Source organism: Rhea americana, unplaced genomic scaffold (assembly GCF_003343005.1).
Source record: "Rhea americana isolate MKP2758 unplaced genomic scaffold, rheAme1 scaffold_7, whole genome shotgun sequence".
NCBI classification, from domain to species: Eukaryota; Metazoa; Chordata; class Aves; order Rheiformes; family Rheidae; genus Rhea; species Rhea americana.
In genome coordinates, this window is record NW_028186867.1 from 4,033,224 (window position 1) to 4,044,690 (window position 11,467).

At 34.1% G+C, this 11,467-nt stretch overlaps 1 protein-coding gene across 1 annotated transcript in view; it reads left to right on the forward strand.

The window, feature by feature from the left end:
• Positions 1 to 11,467, forward strand: part of NLGN4X (neuroligin 4 X-linked) — a 155,533-nt gene that overhangs the window by 24,791 nt on the left and 119,275 nt on the right. The window contains exon 3 of the mRNA XM_085321475.1: positions 121 to 948. Within this exon, the coding sequence (XP_085177601.1) occupies positions 477 to 948 (472 nt within the window). The 5' untranslated portion in view covers positions 121 to 476. The remainder of the gene's footprint in view (positions 1 to 120; positions 949 to 11,467) is intronic.

The window sequence follows — 11,467 nt, forward strand, 5'->3', positions numbered from 1 at the left end:
AGTTCATAAAACATTTGTGGGCCTTGGAGTGGAATATGTAGAGATTAAAAATATATATTTAGATTTATGCTGATATGAATGTATCTGTGATTTTAATTCTCTCTTTTCTCTTGGCCACAGGCTGACTGCGTGGGCTGCAATTCACTGGAAAGAGCTGTTGTGCCAGGGAAGCAGAATAATTGTGGATCTCTCCCCTCTCTACTTGTTGGGAAGTGCTGTGCATTGTCAAGATTAAGTCAGCATTGAAATCTGGGATGGGCCTTGGGTGCAAACACTCCCTTGTTTCTTCTGACATTGGAATTTGTCTACGGTCAGTCAACTGAGGCACTTGCCACTCATCAACTTTTGTTTTTTCTCTGCCTGAACAAGGTTACATTTTCCCTCTCTTCATCTCCTTTTGACTTTTTTTTTTTTCTTGACTGATTAATTTTCTCCTGGCTGTGGAAAAGAGAGCCCTGCTGATGTTGATTTAAATAATGTCGAAACCAATGGGACTCCTATGGCTGCCTTTGATCTTCACCCCAGTCTGTGTCATGTTGAATTCTAACTTCCTCCTGTGGATAACTGCACTGGCTATAAGATTTACTCTCATTGATGGCCAAGCACAATATCCGGTTGTTACCACGAATTACGGCAAAATACGTGGTTTAAGAACACCTTTGCCCAATGAGATCCTTGGTCCAGTGGAGCAATATCTGGGTGTTCCTTATGCCTCCCCTCCAACTGGAGAAAGGCGATTTCAGCCCCCGGAGCCGCCGTCTTCTTGGACGGGTGTCCGTAATGCCACACAATTTGCTGCCGTCTGCCCTCAGTACCTGGATGAGAGGTCACTGCTCAACGACATGCTGCCAGTCTGGTTTACAGCCAATTTGGATACTGTGGTGACATATGTTCAAGATCAAAATGAAGACTGCCTATATCTGAATATCTATGTGCCCACAGAGGATGGTAAGTACACTAACAGCCACACTCCAGATCATTCACACGTTCTGCTTATGACGGATAGTCAGGTTTTTGTAGCAGTTTGGCCAATTTCCTCCATGTTTTATCTGTGGATATGAATCATTTCTCTTTGCACTCATTGTAAGTTCTACTATAGAGATTGAACATGCTTGGGTGGATTGTCTTTCACATATCTGTGTATTACCAGACTTAACTTTTTTTTTTCAGGCAGAGACCAGGGTGTGTAAGCCAGTCTTAAGTTTACTTTTGAACTACGACAGTGCATTACTCACAAAAGAGGAAGAGGGAACTAAACACTAAGCAGAAATAACATTTTATTTCCCTATGCATGAATGGTACAAGTACTGCAACATAATAATTTTAAAGAATTTCCCTAAATTTTAGTATTATTTTAATATCTTTGAACCAACATTTAACTTTGCTTAATAGATAAAAGAAAATGATTATAGAATTTCAGTCTGCATTTTTTTCCAGGATTACTAATGAAGTTTTTGAGTTCAACTTTTTATTTTTCATTTACTAAATATAAAGTGAAGTGAACATGATTATATAGTGCAGAGATGTTATAGAAACAACTGGACTTAAACTTTCATCTGCAATCTTCTCTCAGGACCTCTTTAAACCACTTTATATAGAAAAAAAAAGGATGAATACAGTCAGTAACACACAATTTTTTGAATGTTTTGATGATCTCCCTTAATCTTAAAGATTCTAGTTTTATATCACATTAAATATATGTTTTAAGGTTCTGAGTGATATTACTTCCCGCTGAAAGCAAGACGTGTTTTCATCAGGCACCAAATGATTAAAGTTAATTCTACATCACAAGGAAATAAGAAATTCTACTGGCAATTATATTTAATATTCTACTAAAAGCCAGTTGTTTCAGCCACTTAGAATGTAGTTACCAATGCATAACATGACAGATTTCTCCCAGATATACAAATCCCTTCACTTCAGCAGAGCTTGATTTGCATAACCATGGCATTGTTATTTTTCAGTAACTATACTCTAAATATGCAAATTTTTGTACTTTGATTATTATTATAATCCTTCTGCCTTGCTTGGCTTCTTTACTCAGAATTTCCAAGCTATTTGCCAGCAATAAACATGCCGCCTTCTTTTCTTCAACTAAAGCAGAGACCTGAAAGCTAAAAATAAAGGAGTAAGGTTTGAGAATGTGTGGAKCTCTGGAAACCTAAATAGTACCACACTGCTTAAAACAAAAGTATTTTGAAAGAAAAGGTGTGTGTGTGTGTGCGTGCATGTGTGYGTGTGTGTGCACACCTGCGCRCGTACATGAAGGAGTAAATCTTTCTGCTCAGTTCTTTCTCTCTTTCAGTCTCATTGCACTGTGTCTCACTCCTAGGACACTGACTTGGATAATTCTTTCCCACATTTTTTTATAATTGGARTTTGATCTTGCAGGTTTTACTTAGTCACTAGAATAAGTTTGTCCTATGAAAACTTTGTCGGTTTAGGTTTTATTTGTTTACACTGGAAGAATCCCAGCTCTGCTAACCAATACTATTTTTAAAAAATTCATAAATTTCTTCTGTTCAATAATAGGAAGATTCTTCTATTAAGGAATACAGGAAATCCGAAATGGAGAAATATAAATAMATGTCTAGGAAATAGATTATTTAATATCAAATAGATAATAWTAAAATGCTGTGTGCCGWGTGAATAACAGCCTACAAAATTGCTTGTCTTGCATGTAATAGGTAATGGCATTTGCTTTTGCCTTATAAACAAAAAGGACTGTCAGGTTTTATTGTACATCTTTCAGACTTTTATGTCTACTTAACTCTGTAAAAGCATATATCTTTCTTCTTCTTCTATTTTTTACGTGTCAACTTTAATATAAGATTTTTTTTAATGCAAAGTAGCATGCAAAGGGAATCTAGTTTCTTTTATACACCCTCTTCAAAAAAATAAACCCATATATACACGAATATTTGGTTTAATAGTGACAAATACAGTTTGGTGTCAGTGATGACAAAGCAAGATTGAAGTGAGTGAAGGCAAGATGGATTCTGTGCAATATGACAAGCATTTTTAGCAGACTGCAATGGAAATGAGAAATTTAAAAACAAATATATAGAATACATGAAGCTTTAATTGTGTACTATATATCTTATCACTAGTTAAATATAACTCAGTATATTTTTTGGTGAGGAAATATGCAACCTTTTGCTCATAAAAATGATTAAAGAGACTGACCTGCAAATCACATCTGATGTTAGTGTGTCTGCAAATCGTACTAAACATAAATTACCTTAAATTGTAGTCCATACAATCTGATTAAACACATTATGCTTCATTATATGGATCTCAGTTGGCACAATAAGCTATGTTGTTATGGAGACAGACCATGAAATTAGTTTTTGAAGCAGGGTCTCAAAGTGAGTGACTTTGGGTTAAAATCAAATTTTCAATTCTTTCTCAAGTGCAGATTTCTTTAAAAGGACTCTGAAACTGTTTTGTGTCTRTATGAAAAGTTGGACGGAATCATCCAAACTTAATTAATGTTCTGACTATGAGATTTAATCTGAATCATTTTATGTTGTCTTTTTTTAACCTCCTGTGAAAAGAATTGTGGAACAACTCTAATGAATCAACTGTGGTCCCATAAAGTGCTTACTTCAAAGCAGTTCTAGGGAACAACTCATCAAAACACAGCTATTTTTTTTCTTTTTTTTTCTATTTGTCACTGTATAGCATGACCTATCTCTTATCACTTGTGTAGTTTAGTAAAATGAACAAAATTTTGATCATGTACTTTGAATCAAGAATTGAAGAATATATGCACACATACATTCATCTGATTTCAGAATTGYTTCACTGGAATTCTGCCAGTATAAACTAATGGAAATAAGAGTAGAATCCAGGCCCATTAACTGGGTAGATAAGATTACTTATTTATAATAGAACAGTTTGACATGTACAGCTTCAGTTTAAAGAAGTGCATTGAAATCAAATGACACAAAAATCTATAATTCCTTGAAATAGTKGGAAAATCTAGGTAAAGAAATTAAAATGTTCTATTATACATTTTAGATCTGCTTTAAAAACAGCCTCCATTTTTTTTTGTTTTGTTTTTAACTCATGAGATTCCAGATTCAAATTTTTGGTAGTAAAAGCTGAAAAGCCTTTCAGAATTTTCTGTGTTAAAAATTTTCCTACAAACCTACTCCACTATCTTTGTTTTTAGGGATTTTTAAAATTTTTTTAGATTAAAATGTTATTTATGATATAAATCAAAAGAGATACCTGTCAGAATACTCCTGCAAATTTATCTAGATATCTTTTTTTCCTGTTGTTCACTGGATGAATGGTTTGTACTAACATATCCCTTAGAGTAACATTTATATTTTGGAGAATCTTCAGTAGCTTTGGAATTTCTACATGTGTTTGCCTCTGTCTTTGGTGGCAAAAGAATTGTTAACATTGTAATCCAGTACTATATATTTGTTTTGTCATAATAAGTAGAAATAATAAGGTAGTTATTTTAAAGATACTCATTAGTACAAGCATTAAAGGAAGRTAAAATTTAGCAAATTGCTTTTATTTTCCATGTCAAATCTATAACCATAAAAAATTACTCAGAACTGAAACAAAATATTTATGGTAAAATTATCATTTTATCCAAATTGCTTTCTAAACATTGGCTTCATCTTTTGAATATACAATATCATATTTGTTTGAATATCTGTTGTAATGTCTGATTTTCCTTTTAATGTAATTTTCCGCAAGAATACTTGAATGACAATTTTGAGGAGGTCATCTAGGGAAATGATATTGAGGACAGTCTGTTTATTATAACTTCAGTCTGAATATGGGTTTATCTACAGTGGAAATGCTAGATTGAAGAGGACACAGACTGTTAATCGGCTGTGCTTAATCCCTGGCCTTTATCATTTGAATCTGTGGATGCTGAAGGAGATTGCTAACTCTTATCATAACTGTAGAAAAAATATAACAAAAAGCAAACAGAAAAGCCCTTTAATTTGGATTTCTCTCATGATAACCTTAAAAACTGTATTAATATCAAGGCAAGATAAAAAAACTTATTTAAACAACATGAACAAATCTTTCATTTTTCTATTTAATCCTGCTCTGTTCAGAGCAAAATAGAAAAGAAAAAAAAAAAGATGACTTTTCTTTGCATGATCAATAGTAAGTGTATGTACTTTACTTACTTTGGTATATGTGAAGAGGGTATGCCTTACACAAGTAGGCATCTTCTCAGCAGCTGTATATCTGTTAGGGGTAGAAGTGAAGTATTTAGCATCTTCAGAGGGTTGCTCACTCACTGAAAATATTCCGTGGGTTCTTGTCTCATTTTAATCATGATAAATAAAGTGGCATCAAAAGGTGGTAGGCTATTAACTTATTAAAGGAAGGCCATGATTTCTTTCTTGCACTAGGGAAACCTGAGAATATTGACCAAGGTCAGTGATATATTTAACTGTGAGCTACCATGAAGARAAAAAGTCCTAGGCAACAGCAAACAGATCAACAGCATTTCTTCTCTGAACAGTAGTCTGAAGGAAAGGTACCTGCATCTTTAGACTCTTTTTCTAGTAGACAAAGCAATAAAGAAATGAATAACTTGAGCAAAATTGATGAAGAAGAGAGGCATAAAATGATTTCTATCACTTGCATGCTGTGCCTCTGTTTCATATTTGGCAGATGTCTGCTTTTTATAGAATTGRGTATGCACAGCCTTCTCCACATCATTGCTCATGAATTGCAGGGTTTGTTTAACTTGGAAAAAGTCTTTTYTTATCAAAATTATTGCTATAAGATTTGGTTGATAAAAATTTTGTTGATAGAAATTGTTTTTTTTTTCCTTTCCTTGGGGAGGAGGAAAAAAAGGCAAAGAGAGAAAAAAGATGGGTCCTATACTGACAGTCTTTTGATGTAAGAAATAAGGAAGTAAGTTATTTAGTGACTTCTTTACTAATATGAAGAATAAAAGCACAGAAAAGTAATAATATAATGTGCGGGATATGCCATTTTTTTGAATTATTAGTAGGTAATAATAGTGACTTTTTTCCCCCTAAATAAGTCTAAATTTCCATAGACTTAACTGTCCGAGATTATATTTAGTTTCAGGTTTAAGGAGATGTATATCTGGSATGTATCAGGTAATCTCAAAATAGCAATTGTTTTGTTATGTCTTCACTCCTTTTGTAAATTTAAGCAGCTACTTAGGAAATCAATACACTATTTATGGGGATAGTTTAAAGAAATTCAGAATACAGTATCTGTTGTTKTTCACATTTAATATTTTTGTTACTTCCTTTAAATCTTTATATGTTTTTTAATTCATTTGTAATTGATATAATTGGTACAAGAACACAAATTTGTATTGTGTTTTATGAGGTATTTTTAAAAGCAAAGAATTAAACTCRGTTATAGTCAAAAAATGAAATAACATGTTTAGGGCTTTCTTTAAAAATGAGTGATAATGTTTGAATAATTTGACAAAAGGAAAAATAATGTCTTTTCGAGAAAAAAATATAAAATGAGTTTTTCTCACATTCAAGATTGTCATAGTTTCTGTCGATGACTTGTTTATTTTTAACCTTTCAGTCAATTCTTTCTCTTCTTTGGAAAAAAAAACCAGATTTAAAATTCTTCTGTTACTCAAATGTGTTTCCAGCTTTTATTGTACAAAAATCATGCACAAGAAGACACATYCTCTTGCAAAATGCTTGTATAGCTTTCCAAAGTGAGAGGGATTAATAACAGAAAACAAGACTTGCATATAATCCCAGTTAAACAGAAACATAAACTGAACAAGGGAGAGAAAATCACTCTGCACTGTGAAGGATAAAGTCCCCATTGTGTCTGACGGCCTGAAGCCAATTCTTTCCCTGTTAGGGTCCAGCAGATCCCCTCCTCCTAATCCAGAAATATCGCAGCATCTGTGAGAGAGGAGAAGGCATATGTCTGACTCCCCTCTGCCTACCAGGATAAAGCTGTGGGTAATCCAGGCCCTTATTTTACATTCTTGCTTTTAACAGTCACAAATACCTTCCGACACCAAAGAACAGGACTCTAATCTAGATGAAATAAAGTTCTTAAATCCTTAAAGCTAAATTCAGATTTAGCTGCTGATTTCTAAATGCTGTTCTTCCCTCGAGAGTTGCCCATTCCACAGGCACTTTACAGATTGTACCCAAATGGCCTTTTCAGGAACTGATACGCAGTGAAGCCTAGTGAGAAGGCTCCGCACTCAGTATGGCATTATCTAATCTGAACGGGATTTTTGGCACAATTTCCTAGAGTCTCGTCATTACATCATGTTAAAAAACCTGCTAGAGTAGGGGGAATTTTCTTTAAAACACGATGAATTACTGTTTCTTCTTCAAAGATAAATTACTGTTATCATCCTTTTAGTCAAAGAGCAGTGCCTTTGGAGATGTAACGGCTGTGCCATTCGGCTCAGTGACGCAAAAGAAACAGTCTTTAGTCATGTGGGGCATGAGACAGATCAGACAGATGATTTTACTTCGTTCTGTCCATTGACTGCTGCTAGATTTCTTTTTTTTTTTTTAATGTAGCTTTTTTCTTCATTCCTGCAAAACATGTTCATATTCACTGCTGCTTTACACTGTGCATCTTCTTGCTTTCCTCCAAAACACAAACCAACATGACTCCTGAAGTTAAGACATTCTGACCTAAAGGCAATGAAGTGGATCCTCCCTCAATATTGGGATAATGAGTGATGTAGAATATTCTCTGTTCTTAGCAATATCATGGCTACACTATTCGTATTAGTGCTGGTTTCATTTCACCTGTAGAAATCATAGAAGATTAACAGTTTTATTATCTCATTGATTTTCATTCAGATATGTTTTGCATAGATCTGTCCACTTTTTAAAAGTTATTTTTATCTTATTTCAAATTTAGTTCAGTTTCTCTTACTTCGCACCGTGTTTGCAGCTCCACACAAAACTGACACTTGTTGAATAGCTGAACTAACTGCCAACGCTGATGAACCATTCCTCTTCTATGGAAATACCTAAATGAATTATTCATTACTCATTTTTTGATTTGGCAGAAATTAGACCTATTGTAACCTTGAGAGATATTAGGGTCTTGGGCTGATTTTCCAAGAGAAGTGACAGAAGCTTGCTTTCACTGGACATTTGAAAGACTGGAAAGGGAATAGAAAGCAAGCATGGGAACAACAATGTAATAGTCATARATAGTGTGTGACTCAAGCAGCTATGTAATTCTGTACTGTAAATGCTGATGTATTTAGGAATAAATTAACACAAATTGTAAGCAAAGCAAATGCCCAGCATTTTCTTCTCAGAATTCCTCAGGCAAAATTGTTCACTACTACAATGAAGGCAAAAATTGCTTCTGAACCTTTTAGATCATTGCATAATGCTTCTGTTTCACATCCTTTATAAAGTGAAAGAGCATTACCAGCACGCAAGTCTTCACGTCAGTGCCTGTTACTTACAATTCCAGTTAATATTCTTAGAATTACATACAATCAATTAATTATGCTTACATTTTCTGGTGTTAATGCATTAGTTGTTAGTCAAGAAAGAAAGAATGTTAGCAATAGTATTTCATTTCTGTTTGTGATATYATCATCATCTAAGGGAATATAGATGGTTTTATCTTGTTACTTTTATTTATTTTCTTTCTTTTTTAATGCAGAGGTAATATCTATCATTATAGTGCCTATGGTACCCCAGAAGACAAACAAGATAGAAATAATTATGAAACAATGAAAATGAACTAATGCTTACAGCTATCTGGCACTGATGTACTAAAATTCCATTATAGAAATGTTATAATAAAAAGAAAATTTGTCTTTTAAAGTACTTGCTGTAGGCAAACTTATAGTGAAGAATAAATTTATTTGCAATGCTAAGTCAACTTCTTGCGCCATTCATATAAGGAATTTTTGTTGCAAATAGGATTTCTGGTGCCTCACTCCAAAATGCTTATTATTTCTGGGTTGRTGTTAAATGGATTTTTAATTGACAGGGTGTGACATATTTAATCTAATGGAGAGCAATTACTTTGTACTCACTCAGATGACTATCCCATTAATCACTGTAATGTTTACAAACCATCATAGCTGAAAATCATGGATATCTTGTCTGATTTAGTAAATATGCAATGGGACAAATAGAAACCTAATGCAAATATATACATTTCTTCATATTATAAATATGTAATAATCAGATTATCTTTTCTGTGGTATTTTTAGTGCGTCTAGGACATTTTAATAGATTCTGCACGTGAAATACTGCTCCAGTGGTTAGGCTTTCACTTGCCATTCGTGCTTTATTCAGCCAGCAGAGGGAGCACAAGTTACCTAGCAAACTAATTTTTTCTAACACTCGACATCATTGGAGCACCACAAATGATGTTGGTGAATACAGAAGTAAAACATGCAAACAGATGCCATTTTATGTTTTATCTTACACAGATAGGAAGACATATCCATCTTTGGTTGTAAATATTAAATCTRTTTTTGTGGGCCGACGGTTTTATAGAAGGGAAAATACCTGTCCAAACAAAACATGCACTCACGCTGACAAACTCACACCGGACGACTGATTTTTTTGATATAAAATAACAAAGGTTTGCAAGAGAAGCATAGTGAGAATTCACCAGTTTGTAATGGAGTGGTAATGCTTGATCTGAAATTCTTGCGAGGGTTTGGGTGGCAGAATTGATTCTACAGTAGTGCAATTTTGTTCTATATGTTATGATGAGTTATGGTAAACATTCCTAGGTAAAAAGAAATTATTTTGTCTTTATAATTTAAAGCTCAACTTAGGACAGAGATAGATTTATCAGAGTGCCATTGACTCTGTATTCTCCATATTATCTTTACAGGGCCGAATGATACAGAATGCCAGATGCAGTTTATATCCTCTTACCTAACTGAGAAAAAAATGTTAAGCATGGTGAAGTTTCTGCCTTGTTGACAATATACAGCATGTGAAGTTTTCATTATCATCATGYTGGAGTTAAAACTTCCGCTATGTTAAGTCATCCAGCATGATATATTATAAAAGAGAGAGCTCTCACCCTGCAAATGCCTTGCTATCAGACCTAAGGTATCTCAGTCAAAAGAACTGATGCATTTATGCCTTTGCTGATGCATATTATTTTTATTATTGGGACTCAATCTACCTAAACAATGGTGTGTGCAGCCTTGAGGGAATAGGTGCTGGATGCTGCATTGTAATTGATAACTAGGTTGAGTCCTTGGGAATTGGATCAAATCAGATGTGTACTGTGATGGAGAGGTTCAGCGTGAAATCCTCTATATGGAATAATTACTTGGTTTTGTCACTAACAATGTCCCAAAGATATTTTTAAGTAAGAGAGCAGCTGAGTGTGACAATCTCTCAGAGGGCAGATTTTAATAAAAACAGAACTGAATACCAGTAAATGCAGTAATACGAAYTCAAATGGGAAAAGTCTCTAAAAATCACAGTAGATGCTTTAATCTTTATTTCATTATCAAGGGATTATCGTTATACCTTCAATTCTCACTCTCAAAACTAAAACAGAGCAAATGAATTTAATAGGTAAACTTGTATTCTTAACTCTAGCCACATGTGTTTTTTATCATTTTCTCAATAAGTTATTGAGGAATATTAAAGCCATATTTCTTTCTCTTTATTCAGTTTCACTATTCTTTGCAATGACTTATTTTACTTGTCATTGAATTTTGTTGTGGACCCTATGCTCACTTTACAAGTGAATACCATAGCGTAGACATAGTCTCAATTTTCATTTCCCCAAATACATTATTCAGAAATTCTTCATTATTTCTTGTTTTATCAAAATTACACACGAGGAAGAGCAAAAAGTAAGGAAACATCAACTAGGGCTCTTAAATAATTTTTTGAAGGGAGACAGTTAAGGAATATGTAGACCAGAAAAACAACTATGGAGATGTAATACATTGGGTGAAGAGAGAAAGACCGTTTCTCTCTCATGGCTTAGTCCCTCAGATTCATCACTTCCTGAGTTCCCTTAATGGACTGCATTTGTCCTGCAGGGTACTACTTCAGGATCCCATGAAGTCTGTGGTGGTACATTAGTGGTTTCTTTAAGTTAGTTCCCCCCTTTTTTTTAATATGACCTGCACTTGCTACATTGTCTGTTGTCATCATCAAATGCTTGTCCCACACTCTATTGTATAAACATGCTTTGCAAGTATTGGGGATATAACAAGACTTGGAGAGGGGGATAAGTTTTCAGATTTTGGGAGCACCAGTTCTCTAGATGCATAGAGTAGCCTACAAAATGCCTCAGCAAGATAGATAGCCAGCTAAAGACCATTGAAATACCTCCATCATCTAACACCTATTTTGCTTTAGTCTAGCAATAATTTTCATCTTTTAGCACCTTTGAAAACATGGCCTATAAACATGSCCTGTAACACTTAGTTTTGTCTTCTTCTTAAATACTTAAATACATTAGAATCACAGAATCGTAGAAT